A 20900-nucleotide genomic window follows, 5' to 3' on the forward strand; every position below is an offset into this window, starting at 1 on the left:
TTTCACAGCCCTCTTTAGATCTAATGCAAATATACAGATTGTTCTCGATAATTGAGCCAGCCTATTTGCTGGTTCTCCAAACTACTCCAAATTTCTGCTACCAGTTCTCCAGAACTGGTCAGAACTGGCTGAATACCACCTCTGATCAGTTTGTTGTGTGAACACAACTTCTGGGGAATTGGCTGTTGAATGGCCAATGGGAGGAGGCAAGGCCTGGTGGAGCTGGCCTCTTGAGGGCACGTATAGCGCCTTGCCCCATCTCTGCCCTAGCTTCCCTTCCTCCTTTGCTCCAAGGGAATAGAGACTCCAGTCATTGCAGAAATCATTTACTGTACTGCTGTTTCCTGTTCCAGAATTCTATTTTAAAAAAGCGCTATCGATTGGATTCTTGTATTGCAGTGAGTTAGGTTTTGGTGTGCTCTGCAGGCATCCAGCTTAGATTACTGTCAGAAGTAGGAATTGCTGTAACTCTATCGCATATTAAAAAGTATTCTACACTACTATTTATCAGACAGCAAGTCAACGTCTTATAAAAAAACCCCTAAGAAATCAGGCTGCCAGTCGTCTATCTATTTTCTCTCATTAATCATTGAAATTATATGGTGCTTGGCCTCCATCAGTGTTTCCAGCTGTTGATACCATGAAATGTGTAAACTCCCTTAGTTTTATTTTCAATACCTGCTGGCTGATAATGGCTACGTTGATTTAAATGTCTGCAGATCCCAAACAGAATGGATCAGTGACAATTAATGTTACTTGCTAATTGATGTAACCGGTTTTCGTATTTCCTGCTTTAACTCTGAGGTTTGCTGAACTTGATTAAAGTAGCTCAGTTGCACTTTTTGTACTCTGTACTTCTCTACCATTCCAGTTGTTACAGCTTTTTAGATTTCACTTTTATTTTATTGTATTTACATAGCTTTTTAAATTAATGGTAGTGTCAACTCTGAAGCTGGCCTGAGGCTTCAGTGTTGGAGGATAGGGAGGGGGGAATAGAGATAGCTGGGGGTTTGTAGCCAAAACAATTCCCAGTTGCAATGCATGGGTGTGAAAGTTAGACCTTAAGGAAGGCTGAGCGCCAAAGAATTGAGGTATTTGAACTCTGGTGCTGGAGAAGACTCCTGCATTGAGTCCTTTGGACTGCAAGGCGATCAAACCAGTCAGTCCTAGAGGAGATCAACCCCGACTGCTCTTTAGAAGGCCACATCCTGAAGATGAAACTCAAATACTTTGGCCACCTAATGAAAAAGAAAGACTCACTTGAGAAGAGCCTAATGCTGGGAACGATTGAAAGCAAGAGAAGGAGGGGACAACAGAGAATGAGGTGGCTGGATCAGGGGTGGGTTCTGGCAGGCACTACTGCTGGTTCGCTCGTGGGTGTGCTGTGCAGGGTGCCATCCCTCTTAGCCTTTTGAAGTGTTCTTTACCCATCCTTAATTTAGCAGAAAAATGATCCTGGCATGAAATTGGCTGCCCCCAATTACCAATCTCTATGTTGTCTCTATTGCTTCTGTTCCTGGTCACTGCCAGTCCTCTGACTTCCCTACAAGATGAAGGGTGATGACAAAACCAAATTGATGCCTGCAGTTTTAAGTCTGTCTTGGAGGCACTGAAATCAGGAGGAGAAACGCTACTTTCTCCCTGGCACAGCTAAGGATGGAGAGAAGCCTCTTTTACTCAAAGGTGCAACGTGAGAGGCGAGGTCCTGGGGGAAAAGGTTGCCAAGGTATGAAGGCGCTGTGGTGAGGTGCAAACGAGGACACAGTCCACATCTCTCTGCTTCACTACAGTTGAGTGAAAAAACACACCCACAAGTAGTAAAGTTCAAAGCTCTCTGAAATTGCTTCATAAAACAATTCTCCCTCTTTGGCAATTTGAAAGCACAGAAGGGCTTGAGTTGTGCATTCGACCTGAAGCAACAGATGGAGTCCATTCCCAGTGGTAAAGAAAGGATTGATGCCAAAGAAAATCCTTACTCTGTCAAGGACCTTGGAGTACTCTTCTCAATCGATCTAAATGCCAGAGCTCACTGTAACAGCATTGCCAAAAAGGCATTAAAAGTTGTCAACCTAATCTTGCAAAGCTTCTTCTCTGGTAATACTGTACTGCAAACTAGGGCATACAAAACCTTTGCTAGACCAATTCTCTAATACAGTTCGTCTGCCTGGAATCTGCACTGTATACCGGATATTAATGAAATTGAGAGAGCCCAGAGGTATTTCACGAGAAGAGTACTCGTTTGCTCACAACAGAATCCCCTATGCCACCAGGCTTGAAATTTTGGGCTTGGAGAACCTAGAACTACGCTGTCTACAGTCTGACCTAAGTGTAGTACACAATATTATACGCTACAACGTCAATGACTACTTCAGCTTCAATCACAATAATATAGGAGCAAACAATAGATACAAACTCAAGGTAACGTGAGCTCCAAACTTGATCACAGAAAATACAACTTCAGCAATGGAGTGGTCCACGCCGGGAATGCAGTACCTGACTCTATTGTTACATCTTCAAATTCCCATAATTTTAACCTTAAACTGTCTACTATTGACCTCACCCGATTCCTAAGAGGTCTGTAAGGGGCGTGCATAAGCGCACCAGTGTGCCTACTGTCCCTGTCCTAATGTTCCCTTTTATTCGTATTCATTTCATGCATTCAAATCATGTTTATACTTATATCTGTTATCTAATACATGTTTGACAAACTAAATAAAATAAAATAAATAAATAGGATGGAAGGAACAGAACCAAAGAAAAAAGACGTGTCTTGTCTTAGGCTTCCAAAACACCTGTTGACGCTTGGCTAAAATTATTACCTTCAAGGAAATGAGTCTTTTTTTCCATCCTTGTGTTTTGTTTTGTTTTCTTTTTCTTTTAAACAAAATCCTGTCTCCTTGGGGTATTCTTCCTTTGTCCTTTTTCCACAGAACTCTCCCATATGTGCTGTGTGCTAACAAGAGCTTGTGGGGACTGGAAACAAGGTCCTAGGAGGAAATACTTGGGGAAATTAAATATGTTCACTCTTGAGAAATGAAGATGAAGAGGGAACATACTTTGGAAGTCCCGTCTTCACCCCAAAGAACATCAATCTGCTCTCAGCTGTCGAAGTGTGCTGAGGATAATGAAAGGCTGTGATTTACAGGCTGAGCAGTAATGGTAAAAAATCTTAACTGGAGCTGATTGTGAAGGCAATGGTGACTCTTGTTTTCTCCTCCAAGTGCTAACCAGGTAGTATAAATCTGAGTCTAGCTTAAGTCTTCAGACCCGGGGTGTCCAACCTTGGAACTTAAAGACATGTGGACTTCAACTCCCTGAATTCTGTGCTGAGGAATTTTGGAAATTGAAGTCCACAGGTTTTAAAGTTCCCAAGGTTAGGTCATTGCTGTTGTTGTTGTTGTTAGTTGCAAAGTCATGTCCAACCCATTGCGACCCCATGGACAACATTCCACCAGGCCTTCCTGTCCTCTACCATCCTCTGGAGTCCATTTAAGCTCACGCCTACTGCTTCGGTGACTCCATCCAGCCACCTCCTTCTCTGTCATCCCCTTCTTCTTTTGCCCTCCGTCTTTCCCAGCAATAGGCTCTTCTTCAATGAGTCCTTCCTTCTCATTAGGTGGCCAAAGTATTTGAGTTTCCTCTTCAGGATCTGGCCTTCTAAAGAGCAGTCGGGGTTGATCTCCTCTAGGACTGACCGGTTGGATCGCTTTGCAGTCCAAGGGACTCACAGGAGTCTTCTCCAGCACCAGAGTTCAAAGGCCTCCATTCTTTGGCGCTCAGCCTTCCTTATGGTCCAACTTTCACAGCCATATATCGCAACTGGGAAAACCATAGCCTTGACTATACACACTTTTGTTGGCAGGGTGGATGTCTCTGCTTTTTAGTATGCGGTCTAGATTTGCCATAGCTTTCCTCCCCAGGAGCAAGCCTCTTTTAATTTCTTGGCTGCAGTCCCCATGTGCGGTGATCTTGGAGCCCAGGAAAATAAAATCTGTCACTACCTCCATTTCTTCCCCATCTATTTGCCAGGAGTTGAGAGGACTGGATGTCATGATCTTAGTTTTCTTAATGCTGAGTTTCAAGCCAACTGCCAACCCCTGCTTTAGAACTTATCTTTCCTTCCCTTCCCTTCCCTTCCGCAGTTTTAGAGTGAGAAAAGATCTCACCTTTCTTGCTCATTCTTGGGAATGAGGTAGGACAACGTTGAGGTAATTGGAGAAAGTCCAGGGTGCCTGAGGGAGGGGTTTGCAAAAGTTAAGATGGCATCACATCCGTGGGATTGAACCCTTGCAATGACTATAAAAAGTGGGCTGTGACCTTGTAGAGCAGGAGGAAGAGCTGACATTTGAGTCCAGGGTAGAAATGTAATTGGAGAAAATGTCTTCGGATTGAACCTTTCTAGTTCTCACAAGGGAGGAAGGGGAGGAAGCAGTACTAATGTTTAAGATCAGATGAGCTCAACACCCCTCAAATGATTTTTTTTTAAGTCTTCAGGCTGTGAAAAGGTTCATAGAAATCAGCTTAAATTCTTTAGATTCCTCCGGCAGTCCATTCTATGTGATCTCGGTTACCAATTAATATTTTAGAGAAATAAAAAAACAAAGGTAGTCACTTGCCTGGATTTAGATACCCGAGGCTTTAATGATTTAGAGTTTTGAATACTCTGCTCGGCACTTTGTGCTTGGCTCACAAACAAAAGTTGTGCTAATGCAGATTGTGTAATCTTTGGAGAAAGCCTAAAATGAGGTGTGTTGCAATGTCCTCAGTCAAATGCAATTAAAAAAAACCTCCCAACTTTTGCCTTTTTATCCACTCTAGGCAAAAGCATCAAATATTGGTAGTCAAGGACAGAGAAAGAGTCTGTACAGGGACTTGCTGAAATTCGTTTTGACGTTTTCCCGAGAACAATTGTGAGCTAGCCAGATTTACGATGCTGTGCCAAGAGTAACACAAATTTTGTTTTTAATTGGAAATATCTAGAGAGCAAGTTGACTGGTTAATGAAAGTGCCTTCTGTCAAAAGAAAAATGCACTGAATTATTCATATGTGAGACATAGCGTAACATTCACATGTCTTGAAAATAGTCTCTATTTTTCATATAAATTTTATATCAAAAGAACGAAAAAAACTAACAGGAACTTAACACAGAATAAAGTGAACAAAGAAAGGGAGAAAGAAAGAAAGAAGAAAACTGGAAAAAGGAAAGATAAGAGAAAATAGAAAAAGGAGCTTCCAATTTTCTTTGGAATACTAATGTGGTTACAAAGTTACCTCTTATTTTTATTACAAAAAAGCTCACTTTTTCTACTATCCCAATTTTTTCCCTAATCATCAAAACCACAGATCTTAAGTGTCTATGGAGATTCTCAGATTCTCTCTGGTCATGGCTGTCCCAAAAGTGCTTTTTCAAGAGGCAACTGGACTTCCTTTGTTTTTCCTTGAAGACGTTCCGCTTCTCATCCAAGAAGCTTCTTCAGTTCAGTTGCTGTTTGAAAAAGCACACTGGGGACACAGATCTTAAGTGCTCTTTTTTCTATTTCATGCAAAATGTCTAATAAAGGGACTCCAGTCCACCATAAATGTAGATACTGTCATTTCTCTAATCAAATAAGTTAACTTCCCTATCGCCATTATTTTCACCAATCATTCCACCACTGTGGATAGTTTCAATTTTTTCCCACTGAAAAGCATCCCTGTTGGTTGCTAATAGATGACACTTTCATTTTATTAAATTTGCAATGCTTTGATCACACTCCCAGAGGCACTATGTGGGCTTTTTGGATCATATCTTGTGGACACCCCTGATCTCTGGGTGTAGGCTCAGAAAACTGTTAATGCAAGGAATGAATAGCCTATACATTCCTTTATCCAGTCTTCTCACACTCCCTTAAATTCTTAAGATGCTTACTCCCAGCCAGAAATACAATCGTGTTTCAGAGAATAGTGTAGAATAGAATATTGAATAGAATAATATAGAATAGAATATAGAATAGAATAGGAGAGGAGAGAATAGAGAATAGAATAAGAGTAGAATAAGAGTAAAGTAGAGGAAACTCAAGCCTTGGAGGCTTCTTTCGTTGGGGGTGTTACTTGGAACCCTGACATTAGAGTTAGAATCGAATAAGAATGGAAAGGAATGGAACGGAACCGAATGGAATAAAACAGGAGCAGAGCAGAGCAGGAAGGGGGCTTGGAGTTCTTTTAGAATCTAGTCCAACCCGCTGCCCAAAATGGAGACTCTATACCATTCTAGACAAGTGGCTGTTCAATCTCTTCTTAAAAAGTTCCAGTGATGGAGAACCTACAACTTCTGAAGACAATTAACTGTTAATCGATTAACTGTTCTCACTGTTAGGAAGTTTCTCCTTAGTTCTAGGTTCTTCCTTAATTATTTTCCATTCATTGTTTCTTGTCTTGCCTTCTGGCACTTTGGAAAATAGGTTGCCCCCCCCTCCTCTTCTTTGTGGCAGTACCTCAAATACTGGAATATATCATGTCATCCGTAGTCTTTCTTTTCTCTAGACTAGCTAAACCTAAATCATATGGCATACCCATACCCAGATTCCTAGGCTTCATTTTACTTCTCTTCTATACATCCTTCAAACCTTCTGCCATGGACATTCAGTTCTTCATCTGTTTATTTTCTCTCTCCTCCCCCATCTGTAGTCTCTCCAGGCAGTTTTTCCTCTTCACAGTGTCTTCCTCTTAATAATTTATTGGGCATGGAAGATTTTCATCTAGAAATGAACAAAAAAAAAAGCTAGCTTATCCGAGGCACAAATTCCCTAATGTCAATTTGTTTTCCATTCCTTCTGAATTCTCATTTCATCGGGAGAATTTTGGAACGTTTGAATTGAACATTAGGCCTATATCCAGCTTCAAGCTTTTCCTATTCTGTTGTCCCTAAACTGGGTTTGAGGAAACGTGGTAAACAATCCAAGTGATATCACTGCGAACTGTTGCAGAGAAAGTGCTCTTAAGTTTGCTTATTTACTGTGGTTTTTCAGGAGGTCGGGAAGGAAGATGGAAATAAATTGTAGAACCTGTAACAGAATAACCTTGGAAGTCTTCTAGTCTGCTCTGCTAAGGCAGGAACCCCCATACCATTTCAGACTAATTATTGTCCAATCTCTTCTTTAAAACTTCCAATGTTGGAGCATTCTCAACTTCTGGAGGCAAGCCATTTCACTGGTTAATTGTTCTAACTGTCAGGAAATTTCTCCTTAGTTCTAGGTCGCTTCTCTCCTTGATTAGTTTCCACCCGTTGCTTCTTGTCCTGCCTTTGAAGAATTTCTTGACTCCCTCTTCTTTGTGGCAGCCCTCAAACACTGGAACACTGCTATCATATAACCCCTAGTCCTTCTTTTCCTTAAACTATTACACATGTGAATCATAGCAAATGTGGAAACGAGATAAAAGATAGAAACCTAGAGAATTCCTGATGCATCTGATGTGCTCTAAAAGCAAGTGAGTGCTATTCCTGGAGAGGCAGCACTTAATGCCACCCATCAGAAGGCAATATATGATGTCTGTTTTTTTTTCTGTGTTGGATCAATTTTCTGATCCAATAAGAAAGGGGAAAAAAGCCAACCACAACACAACCTTCTCTTATAATCCAGAAATTTCACACACAATTGCAAAAGTAGTCCTCCATTAGTCTTAAATCCATCGTACATTTCCATGTCACACAAATACCATAGGATGCTAATTTCTCCTGGTCATTTGACCATTTACTAACATTCCACAGTCTTGGAGTAACTCTGGGTTGGGTTGATGTTTTGGGTATTTGATTTCCTCAAGCTTTCTGTTTTTCAGAAGTAAAACTACACTTTAAAACTGCATGCAGTCTTAGCAATGTTGCTATGTAGGAGCTGGTAAAAGCTAAATTTCAGACCAGATCATATACCTTCTCCTCCAACAGTACTAACAGTAAAGTCAATTCTCCAAATATTGGCCATTATGTAGCCTTAACAATGGGGTGGGTGGGTAGGTTCATAGAGAAGACGTATCAAAAAGGCATGATGACAATCACAGCCATGCAGTCAAAGCCCTGACCCCCCCTTTTTTGGAGGGGGGGAAATCCCCTCCCTGCATAGACACATACAATCCAGGCAGAGCGTTGGTTGCACAGCTGCAGTTGCCACCGAGACCTTTTTGATCACTTAACAGGCCAACTTTCCACTGAAACATGTCCACTGCGGCTGGAAAATTCAGAAAAGATGAATTTTGAACAATAATCCTTGAAAATGTGTTTGAACATTGCCAAAGTAGATAGATTTCTCTTGCAGGTATAAGCCCTTCAACTTTCTTCTCCATTCCAGCAATACTGGAAGAGCTAAGTTGAAGTGTGTGTGTGTGTGTGTGTGTGTGTATGTGAGAGAGAAAGAGAGAGAGAGAGAGAGAGAGGGAGGGAGAGAGGGAGGTGGGAGGGTGAGAGGGGTGTGAGAGAGGATAGATTACATAAGGAGATTGATAGAATGATAAACAGAGAAAATATATATACACAAGAGTGATAGATAGCGTTGGATGGAAGGGTGAATGAATGGATAGATAGGTAGGTAGATACATAGATAGATAGAGAAGATAGAGAGGATAGAAAAATAAATGATAGAGGTATAGATAAGTAGATCATGGAGTTAGAGATGATAAATAGATCGAAGTAAATAGATTGATAAAGATAGATAGTGACGATAGACAGAGAGAGAGAGAGTGGGAGGGAGGGAGGGAGGGAGGGAGAGAGAAATTCACAGTCCTTTTGGGGGCTGGCTGGAGTAGTTGAACAGTGAGTTGTTCAAATGAGGGAGCTTTCCAGGTGGCAGCCTGGAGGCTCCTGCTAGGTGTGACTCATCCTTTTGCAGCTCTCCTCTGTACTTGATGACAGCTCCTTCCAATATTTAAACAGCATCATGGAATAGGAAAGCACTAGCTGTTTTGTAGGATGGAGGTTGCAACAGTGGGGAGGGTGGGGCTGGGCCGGCAGACTGGAAAGCAAGAACCCACCTTCTGCTCTGTTAACCAAGCTCTTCCTTTCGGAAGGCACCCTCAATGCTGCAGTTTCAGGGGACAGTGTGTGTGTGTGTGTGTGTGTGTGTGTAGGGGTGGGGGAGAAGTTGAATGAGAGGGGCAAAGCTGCTGCTGTTCCCTGCTTTATTGCCAGTTACTTTTCCAAATACAAGCCAGTAACTCTGAGCATTGCACTTTGCTGGGAGGAGGTTCAATCACAGGCAGAAGGAACCATCGATCTTTCCTACTGTATCTTGTCTGGGGCTTCTTACTTACACACAAGGGACAGCGGTGGCTCAGTGGCTAAGACGCTGAGCTTGTCGATCAGAAAGGCTGCCAGTTCGGAGGTTCGAATCCCTAGTGCAGCATAACAGAGTGAGCTCCTGTGACTTGTCTCAGCTTCTGCCAACCTAGCAGTTCGAAAGCAGGTAAAAAATGCAAGTAGATTAATAGGAACCACCTTTGGTGGGAAGGTAACAGCGTTCTGTGCAACTTTGACATTTAGTCATGCCGGCCACATGACCACGGGGGCGTCTTCGGACAGCGCTGGCTCTTCAGCTTTGAAACAGAGATGAGCATCGCCCCCTAGAGTCAGGAACAACTAGCACATACGTGCTAGTTGTTTACCTTTACCTTTACTTTACCTTATATAATGCATACACATTATGCAGAATGAGTTGTTTGAATCCTGTGTGATACAGGTAGCCCTCAATTTCCAACAATTCATTTAATGACTGTTCCAAGTTTCAACGGCACTGAAAAAAGAGTGGCCATTTGTGACCATTTTTCACACTTAATGACCATTCAAGTATCCCTATGTTCAGGGGATCAGAATTCAGGCGCTTGGTCACAGACTCATATTTATGATGGTTTCAGTGTCCCGGGGTCATGTTATCCCCTTTTACAACCTCTGACAAGCAAAGTCAATGGGGAAATCAGGTTCACTTAACAACCGTGGTTACTCACCTCATGCCTGCAGTGACTCACTTAACGGTGGCAAGAGAAGTCGTAAAATGGGGCAAAACATACTAAACAAATGTCTTGCCTAGCAGCATAAATTTTGTGCTCAATTGTGGTCGTACGTCGAGGACTACCTGCATTGCTTTGGACTGCAGATGAGTTAACTTGATGTTTTGAATCCTGAACCAAAAGCAATAAAGAAGAATATTTGTAGCTCAGGATTGGAACGAGACGTCCTTGGGGCTCTCTGAGTTCACTTGCTTTCTTGGAGAAAAGAAGAGTCTTCTCATCATTCCCCGGGTAGATGGATGGCTTTTGGGTGGCCCTGAAGGAAAGGAAATGTCTCTTTTGAGTTGAGCTCAGATCCAGGTGACTATATCAGACAGATTCATGTTTTGGGCAACAATATGGAAGTACAGAATCTGCTTTTACAATAATATCTGGAATCTCAAACTCTCCAGCCCAGGGCAGAAGTGGGTTGTTCCCGGTTCGGCCCAGTTTGGCCAAACCAGTAGTGGAATTCAGGCCTGGGTCACAGAACCGGCAGCAACCTAGGCCTGCCATGCCCCCGAACCGGTTCCCTCACCACCGCTGGGCCACTGCTGTTTTGAATTTTAGTGACTGCGCATACACAGTACACTGCAAATTGTTCTGTCTATGCACAAAGAACAATTTACATTGAAAAGTGTGCTTGACGCTTGTGGGTTGCAAACCGGTAGGAAAACAGGCAGCAACCCACCCCTGGCCCAGGGATGTCAAACTCAAGACTTTATCAACTCCCCCGTTCTTGGTTAATGTTCCTCAAGTCAAGTTGAAGTTCCTCTGAAAGACTTCCATGTTACCCTCGCATTCTTTAAATTCTCACTTCAGTTTTTCTTATTTTTGCAATCGATAACATCTTTTGCAAATAACACCTCACCCACACTCCTCCCAATTTATAGTTTTGGAAAGCAGCCTTGGGTTGGTGGTCTTGGCTCAATTCTTGAGCATCCTTCCCTAATTTAGCATGAGAAAAACGTAAAGAAATTGGGGGTTTATCGGAATAGGATTTATAGAAGCAAGAAGCATAGCAAATTTCAGAAAATGGAGCAGGGATTCTTAGTTACATGTTTTTGTTAAACTCTTATTTTTAAGCTTGTTTGCTGGAAAGTTAGATCATTGATAATGGATGAAAGGATTAACAGAAATTAGCATGTATGTGTTACATTTTCCTTTAATGTCTGAATGAGTAAAAGGGAATAATAATAATAATAATAACAACAATAACAATAATAACAACAACAACAACCCATCCCAGGAGCTTTACCTTGTCGTGATGGAGGGGCATGCACGCTCTAGTGATCCTAAGGGCTACGCTGAACAGGTGCAACTATATCAGACAGGTCTTAGGTGAAGGGCCAAACAAAATTTGCTCCACAACCCATTCAAACATGGTGAATACGAGAAAAATAAAATTTATGCTGGCTGAACCGGATTAACAAGGGTTCCGTTGGATGCTATGGCTCCTGGGCATTCTGCGCAAAATGAGCTACAGGGCTCAGCTCCCTCTGCTAGGCAATCAGGGCATGGAGCTGACAAGCTACTGGAAGAAAAAGCAAAAAATACCGGGATTTGCAAATTGAGGTTGAGCAACTGTGGAAAAAGAAATCATGTGTTGTCCCAATTGTAATTGGTGCCCTTGGAGCAATACCTAAAGGGCTACCTCGCTATTTGGAAATTCTAAATTTACCTGACTTGAACATTCTGACTCTACAAAAAACCACTCTACTTGGAACAGCTTATATCCTCTGACGTTGCCTTAACAGTTCCTAAGTCTTTGGTTAGGACTTGAGCTGTTGAGCTACCAACCAACCCCAAAGGCTGTGAATCGCACCAAATATTAACCACATAATAATAACAATAACAACAACAATAATAATAACAATAACAACAACAACAACAACAGTAATAATAATAATGGACACATGGCACCATGTCCAATAATTTTACAAGTTACATCAACAAATTGCAGCTTCCTGCAATAACACCAGTGGAATTGCAAAAAACTGTGCTACTCGGAACATCTTATATTTTAAGAAAGTACTTGGTTGATACCTAGGATGCTGGCAGCAAACCGTATCAACCATTAGCACCAGTCACTGGTATTTGTAATGCATTTTTGAATATTCAGTTGGCTGAGTTTCATGTTTAATGAATAAAGTATATAATAATAATATTTGAATGTTCAGTTGACTGAGTTTCATATTTAATGAATAAAAGAAATAATAATGTGATGCATTTTTGAATGTTCAGTTGACTTTCATGTTTAATGAATAAATAATAATAATTAACTTAGAATCTTAGAATTCCAGAGTTGGAAGGGATCTTGGAGGTCTTCTAGTCCAACCCCCTGCCTAGGCAGGAAACCCTACACCACTTCACACAAATGGTTATCCAACATCTTCTTAAAAACGTCCAGTGTTGGAGCATTCACAACTTCTGGAGGCAAGTTCTTCCACTGATTAATTGTTCTAACTGTGAGGAAATTTCTCCTTAGTTCTAGGTTGCTTCTCTCCTTGATTAGTTTCCATCCATTGCTTCTTGTCCTGCCCTTAGGGACTTTGGAGAATAGTTTGATGAGAGTAAACATCCCACTACAATCAGTAGGAATTTTGGAAAGGAAAACAGGTTTTTCCAGAAATCCCAGGGGCAGATCTACCCGTTTGAGAAATTATTTTTATTCCCTTCTCTTAAAAAAAAAACCCTGCCTCTACTATTAATCTATTTTCAGTAGACTTTAGTAGAAACGTAGAAGAATGTATGACTTCCTCATCGATTACAGTACGGGTTTCTCTTTTTAAAATAGCAAGGAATTGTTGAGATTAGAAGTAACTCCTCCCCTCAGTTACTCATAGGAATAAATTACTCATCCTTAGGTCTGCTCACTTTTCCTTGGAGAAAACAGATGCTTGTTAATGAGGCAATAGCATCATTTGCCCTTTTACCCATGCACGCAAAGGAAAGCTTTGCAACAATACAACTGGCAACACAATGGTCTCCTTATGGGGTCAGTGGCTGCATAAATTTCTGGAGACATGGAGCTGCATTTCCCTCCCTCCCTTTTCTAAGCCTGTTTTTTTTTTTAAATCTGTGTTTTCCTTGGCCTTTGTGCCAAATGCACAATCTGAATCAAGGAAATAGGTGACTGCAGATAGTAGTCCTTAACTTACAACAGTTCACTTAGTGGCAGTTTGACATTAAAACAGGGCTGAAAAAGGTGGCTAACAACCCTTTTTCAGACTTATGACTGTTGCAGCATCTCCACAGTCATGGGATCAAAATTCAGATGCTTGGCAACTGGCTTGTATTTATGATGGGGGCAGTGTCTTGTTCAACTTTTGCGACCCTTCTGACAAGGAAAGTCAGTAGGCATGCTGGATTCACTTAACAACCTTATTGCTAACTTAAGAACAACTGGGGCAAGAAAAGTCATAAAATGGAGCAAAGCTCACTTCGCCAAAGTCTCACTTAGCAAGAGAAACCTTTGGCTCAATTGTAGTCTTAAGTCAAGGACTACCACCATCTTTATTTATTGATTAGCCCTTGGGCCATAACCAAACGCAGAGTTCCCAAAACAGATTATTACTAAAATTTGATAAAAATAATTTAAAAATGGAATTGGATAAAATACAGTTTAAAATGAAATTAGAATAAAATACAATGTAAAATGAAATTGGAATAAAATACAGTCTAAAATGAAATTGGAATAAAATACAATAATGTAAGATATAGATAAAATGTGATAAAATTGTATTTCAGTGTCAGCCCTACAATCTACCCCAATCAGTCCCACGTATGCAGATCACAACCGGATCACTTTGCTTAAGTACTGTGCTGTGTAAAATGTTACTTTCAGATTCTGACTGCACATAAATTAAGTTGTTGTAACATCGCTGGGATTTGGAAGGAGTCTGCCTGAGTCTCTTAATCTGAATGTGGTGCTGGCCATGGTGCTGAAATCAGCTTGGCAGCATCTGTTCCTGTCATTACAATGACTTTCAGATGCCTTTTAGCTCCTACTATAGAATCTACAGGTGGCTCGCTTAATAAGCCCCACTGGGATTTCCTTCAGCTTGCAATGCCACATCTGTCATTTTATTTCTTTGCTTCTTTTCTTTTCAAGCCCTCTTGGAATATTAGGAGTTGATGTGTGTTTTTTTATTAAAAAGAATCACTCTGACTGAAATAATAGAATAAAATAGAGCTGGAAGGGACTTTGGTGGTCTTCTAGTCCAGCCCGCTACTCAAACAGGAGATATTGGAATGGAAATATTCAGTGCCTTAACTTGCAACTATTAAATCTATACTCCCTGTGTCTGGGCTTGGGTGAACAACTGTGGAAGATGCCCTCAATGTTAACCCTTATAGTGAATCCCCCTCTCTCTGTGTGCAGAGGATTCAAAGAGGCTTTTTATAATGTAGTTGAAAGATTACAAGCTGGTAGTAGTGAAGCTGATACCAAGGAATGTGTGTGCATGCATTAGCCTTCCATCTGCAGTCAGAAAAGCAAAAAAACCCCAACAACCCTCAAGCCATCTGCTGATTGACAGAGAGATGGCAAGGAAGATATTTATTTATTTACTAGTTGATAACCCGACGTATGTATGTATGTATGTATGTATGTATGTATGTATGTATCTATCTATCTATCTATCTATCTATCTATCTATCTATCTATCTATCTATCTATCTATCATCTGTCTATCTATCAATGTATGTATGTATGTATGTATGTATGTATGTATGTATGTATGTATGTATGTATGTATCTATCTATCTATCTATCTATCTATCTATCTATCTATCTATCTATCAATGTATGTATGTATGTATGTATGTATGTATCAATGTATGTATGTATGTATGTATGTGTGTGTCTGTCTGTCTGTCTGTCTGTCTGTCTGTCTGTCTATCTATCTATCTATCTATCTATCTATCTATCTATCTATCTATCTATCTATCCTTCATGGCTAATGTGAGACTAGAACTCACAGTCTCTTGGTGATTGGCCCAATGTTACCCAGCTGGCTTTCATGACAAAGGCAGAACTGGAGCTCACATCCCCCCCTCCCCATGATTGGTCCAAAGTCATCCAGCTGGTCTTCATGGCTAACTTGAGACTAGAATTCACAGTCTGTTGGTGATTGACCCAAAGTCACCCAGCTGTCTCCCAGTTTCTAGCTTGGGGCCTTCAGCAGTAGATCAAACTGGTATTAGATTTATAATAGAAATATTTTGTGTGCTGCATAGTAGAAATTTTGAGTAAAGTTTCTCACTCAGAGCAGAGATTGAGGCTCGCCTTTTCTCGTTCTAGAGGATGATGATGATTAAATATCCTTCTGCAGAGATGCCAGCAGAAAAAGCCTCTCCCTTGCAATGGGAGTCTGTATCTAAATAAATAAATCTGATCCAGGTTTCAGATGAGACAATCTGTGGTGGGTATTTTTGTAGTTTTTGTTCCAAAGAAATAACATGGATTTTGAGACATTGCCTCACTTTTAAAATCACAAGCATCGCCACCACTAAACCATCTGTTTAAAGTACAGATTTGATTTTGCAAAGGCCACAGGAAATGTCACCTTGCAACGGATTCCTTTCCACGAAGCGTTATCTCTTTAAACGTATTACAGTACAGTAGATTTTAAAAAAAATAGCAATAGCAATATTACTTAGCAATAACACTTAGATGTATATACTGCCTTACCGTGCTTTACAGCCCTATCTAAGCAGTCTACAGAGTCAGCCTATGGCCCCCCAACAATCATTTTACTGACCTCGGAAGGATGGAAGGCTGAGTCAACCTTAAGGTGGTCAGGTTTGAACTCCTGGCAGTGGGCAGAGTTAGCTTGCAATACTGCATTCTAACCATTGGGAAGGAAGGAAGGAAGGAAGACAGCAATAGCACTTAGACTTATATACCACTTCATAGTGCTTTATAGCCCTAAATGGTTTACAGAGTCTCAGCATCGTCTCAGCATCTTGCCCCCAACAATCTGGGTCCTTATTTTACCGACCTCAGAAGGATGGAAGGCTGAGTCAACCTTGAGCTGGTGAGATTTGAACTACAAAACTTCTGGCAGCCGGCAATCAGCAGAAAAAGCCTGCAGTACTGCACTCTAACCACTGTGCCAGCATGGCTCTTAATCCAGATGGAATCCAGATGCATCCAAAGAACTATGCAAAAGTGCAGGTGAGGAGTCAGTGCTAGGAAGAGGAAAGGCAAGAGATTGGGAGGAGTCTGGTAGTAACATTTTTAGCTGACCGATTTCATTAAAAGGCACCCGTTTCCAGGGGCCGTAGCTCCCTTCATCAGAGGCACAAATAAAGTGAGCTGCAGCTCGCACAGTTTTCTCCAAGAGTCGTAATGGATTGGAGTGCATTTTGGTGCAACGTTGCAAATGCTGAGTCAAACTAGACCGTTTGAGCCTCCATCCCCCTCCCCATTTCATTGAAATGGAAAGGATGGCCTGGAGCTCTGTAAGAGGATCCAGAAGATGACTATTCTTGCAAGTGGAATTTAAAAAAGGAATCACGGCTCATTAGCTAATGCTCCCTTCCTCAGAGAGAGAAAGAGACAGGGAGGAAATCTTGAAAGTCAGAGCTATAAATCTTTGTGCCTCTGTCTTTCCAACTCTGTGGGAGTTGAAAGCTGTTCCTTGGTTTTCTGTGCAATTCACTTCCAAGATTTGTTCACCATCCTGATTGAAATTCATGATTTGGGGGACTCTGGGATCCTGGGAATGAAATAGGAATGCACAGTTGCATGTGCCAGAGAATGCAAGACAAGAGGAATGCACAATTAAATGCAAGACAAGAGGAATGCACAATTACAGGTACAAGAGCATGCCAAAGGAGCAAATAAAATGAAAGCCTGTAAGAAAACCGATCGAGCTGTACTGTATGCATTGCTCATGGCAGTGCCAGAGATTGGCATAAGTGGATATTTGGCAAAGCTGATACTTCTGGAAAAACCCAACCGCTGCCCCATTTCCTTTCCCTTTGCAAAGCGTATGTGTCTCTAATATTTCAAACATACTTCCTATATTGTGAGACTTGTAATAGACCTTCAAATCAGGATAACATGTGAATTTAAATGTTGCTCCGTTGAAAGACAGAAACAGAAAACCAAATTCCTGGGAAGATAGATGGATGGTTGGATAGATGATAGATAGATGGATAAATAGATAGATAGATAGATAGATAGATAGATAGATAGATAGATAGATAGATAGATAGATAGATAGAATAGATAGAGATATTGATTGATTGACTGACTGACTGACAAACAGGCAGACATTGTAGATAAATAGATGATGGATATATTGTTGTTGTTAGTTGTGAAGTCATGTCCAACCCATCGTGACCACAGGGACAACGTTCATCCAGGCCTTCCTGTCTTCTACCATCCTCTGGAGTCCATTTAAGCACATGCCTACTTCTTCTGTGACTCCAGCCACCTCATTCTCTGTTGTCCCCTCCTTCTCTTGCTTTCAATCATTCCCAGCATTAGGCTCTTCTCAAGTGAGTCTTTCTTTTTCATTAGGTGGCCAAAGTATTTGAGTTTCATCTTCAGGATGTGGCCTTCTAAAGAGCAGTCAGGGTTGATCTCCTCTAGGACTGACTGGTTTGATTGCCTTGCAGTCCAAGGGACTCGCAGGAGTCTTCTCTAGCACCAGAGTTCAAAGGCCTCAATTCTTTGGTGCTCAGCCTTTCTTCTCCAACCTTCACAGCCATTCATTGCAACTGGGAATAGCATAGCCTTGACCATACGTACCTTTGTTGGCAAGGTGATGTCTCTGCTTTTCAGTATGCTGTCTAGATTTGCCATGGATAGATACATAGATGATATATAGAAATAAAGATAGATAGATAGACAGACAGATATAAACTAAGTTCTTCCTCTTCTCCATCCTGATGATCTGAGTTTGCAGCCATGTCAGAATAACTGAAATGGACAACATGACTATGCTTCTCACCTGCAAGGAATTGGTATTCTTACTTTATTTTTGCTTTCTGGGATGTCTTCCTTCCCATGCAAGACGCTCTCAAGAGTGCCAAGCTAACATTCAGATGGTGCAAGAGTATCCTGGAATGTACTACCACAGGGTGACTTAGGTTGATGATGGTTGATGTTTCCATCAGCCAAAATCAGACCGGATTCCTGAATTTTAGCTGAGTATACACGTAAGATTCTAGGATCATCAATCATAATCTGGCATCAAAGGAGCAAATATGACTTTATGCTTACAATGTGAAAAGTGGGTTTTCCAAATATTGCCGAGCAGCTGCTTAGAATCCAAGAGCCATGCACACCATTTTAGAATACATGAGGATGGATGTAGACATGTGGATATGAAATTACATGCATCAAAATGTGTGTGTTGGATTTAGGAATTAGTGGGGAAGAGGCACATGGGCAGGCCTTGAATTTTCAGTTCTTTGCCCACTTTATCTTGGCAGCAAGTAGACAGAATTTGAAGATCCATTTCATGGGTACAGTTGTTTCAGGAACTATACCATCCCAAAATTGAAAGAGGAGCAATGCTAGTATTTTGAGATTCTGCTAAGGGATTTTGGACAGGGTCTCGCACATCTACAAAGGGAGAATTGGATGAATACAGGTTGTTACACAGCATTTCAAAAGCCTGCCTTACAAAATGTGACTTTCTGGTAGAACTTGGACTTTTTCCCAGTGTTCAGAGGACAGCTGTTATGCACTCAGTGGAAACAATTTCACTTGTGGGAGAAACCTGAAAGGAATCTTCAAGCCTTGATCACTTGTTTTTGTTCTCTTGTACACCAATGCAATGTAGTTGTAAAAGTGTTGGACTAGGAGTATAGAGACGAGACTCAGAGTTTATCCCATCCTCAGCCATGGAACTCCCTGGAGGAAGAGGATTGAGGGCTAGCCAAGCCTGAGTACCTGAACAATCTCTCCCCCCCCCTCTCTCTCAGTGTCTGTGCACTGTGTGTCTGTGTGTGTGTGTTCCAGAATAACTGTACACAGATGACTTACTTTTTGGAGAAAAATGCACCGTGGGGGTAAGACAACCCTAATACCTCTTGGTGTGTGTGTTCTGTTAAGATACAGCCTGTTGTGCCTTAAAATGGCTTCTACTGTACAGAACAGTGGAGTTGCCATGGTAATGGCTTCACAGTACTCCACAAGGGGGCTCCCTATGGTAAGGGGGAAAATCTAACATTAGAAATTACGTTTGGTCCACATATTTTCCCCCTATAAATAAATACCCAGGCAATGCCCGGTTATCAGCTAGTAGGGAATATAAATGGAACACACAAAGACATTCTAGGGACCACCGTGTCTTTAAATATATTTTAGCTGCCCTTTTTCCCCTTCCATAAGTTATTTCCAGATGAGTTGAATGCGTTTTCTTGAAATTCCTTTGGTATTTCTGCCAGGCAGGTTTTGGGAAAGAAACATGTCAGAAAATATACCATGGCATGACCTTTCTCTCTCTTTCATAGCATTTAATTGTGTATTTTTCTCTTTCCCCTTTTTGCTTCTCTAGGATGTGACTTTCCACAGGGAGATGAACCCCAAAAGCAAAGGATCTGCCAAAGCTCACTAGCGCCTGATGAGAAGAGCCGCTGATCCCTTGGGTTTCCTCCCCCAACATCGCTTGACAGCTGAAGGATTCAGAAGACACGAAAAGGCAGAGCTGAAATACCATGGCATGCTTTAGGAAGGATACTGTTCCTTAATTAAAAGGCTTAACCTGCAAAGTTTCATCTAAATTGTGGTGGTTTGATTACACATCAAGCACGTATTTAAAGGAAGAGGCAGTTATGCCCATGTAGTTAACTGAACAGGTTAAAATATATCCACTTGCAACAAACACAGAACAAACTTTGACAAAATATAACTGTCCATCCAGACGTATTGACTCAAAATGGATGGTGGCCATAGAAACCAAGGGACCCATGGGGGGTTCGATGACTATCGCTACCAGGATGGTGGCTACACGGGTTATGCGCCCAACGACTCAACCTATCACACCGGGGAGGAACCCAATCGGGAAGAAGATGCCCAGAGCGACGCTACCGAAGGCCACGATGAAGACGATGAAGTCTATGAAGGAGAGTACCAGGGCATTCCTCACCCGGATGACAAGCCCAAGCAGAAGAAAAAAGCCGGTCTGTCCAATGAGTTCAGAGATCATGACGAGCTGATAGCAGAAAAGATGGAAGATGAAGAGCAGTTGGCCCACCAGTATGAGAACATCATTGTGGAATGCGGCCACGGACGATTCCAGTGGATGCTTTTCATTGTGTTGGGCTTGGCCCTGATGGCGGATGGAGTGGAAGTGTTTGTGGTCGGTTTTGTTCTGCCCAGTGCTGAGAAGGATATGTGCTTATCAAGCTCCAACAAAGGAATGCTAGGTGAGTCCTACATGTCTCAAGGAACAAGGAAGGATGATGTAAAGCTTTCCTGATTACCGTATTTTTCGGTGTATAAGACGCCCCGGAGTATAAGATGCCCCAAGATTTTGAAGAGGCAAATTTTAAAAAAAGCACTCTGTTGACCTCCCAAAGATGGCCCGTTTTTTTTAAAAGGACATGAATAGCCTTTAGGAGGCTTGTAGAGTGCTCCTGGGGGGCGCCCCCCAAAACAGAGCAAAAAATGACCCATTTTTGCAAAAACAGGCCCATTTTTTGTCAAAAAGGGGCATGCACAGGCTTTAGGAGGCTTATAGAGTGCTCCTGGGGGCTGGGGGGGGGGCAAAACTGAGCAACAAATAGCCCATTTTCTGCTCATTTCTGCCCTCCCCAGCTCCCAAGAGCACTCTGGAAGCCTCCTAAAGGCTATGCACAGCCATTTTGACGAGGGAGGCGCGGTTTCGGGAGGCAAAAAATGCTTTATTCAGTGTATAAGATGC

At 41.7% G+C, this 20900-nt stretch overlaps 2 protein-coding genes across 4 annotated transcripts in view; one reads left to right on the forward strand and one right to left on the reverse strand.

The window, feature by feature from the left end:
- Positions 1-20900, reverse strand: part of RASL12 (RAS like family 12) — a 326560-nt gene that overhangs the window by 200424 nt on the left and 105236 nt on the right. The gene's annotated exons all lie outside the window — the stretch shown is intronic.
- The window catches only part of SV2B (synaptic vesicle glycoprotein 2B), a 135906-nt gene that overhangs the window by 20236 nt on the left and 94770 nt on the right, over positions 1-20900 (forward strand). For all 3 annotated transcript variants that reach the window (XM_081965099.1, XM_081965100.1, XM_081965098.1), the window contains exon 2: positions 19533-20403. In XM_081965099.1, coding sequence (XP_081821225.1) covers positions 19914-20403 — 490 coding nt within the window. In that variant the 5' untranslated portion in view covers positions 19533-19913. The remainder of the gene's footprint in view (positions 1-19532; positions 20404-20900) is intronic.

This window comes from Natrix helvetica (assembly GCF_964273705.1).
Source record: "Natrix helvetica genome assembly, chromosome: 12".
NCBI lineage: Eukaryota > Metazoa > Chordata > Lepidosauria > Squamata > Natricidae > Natrix > Natrix helvetica.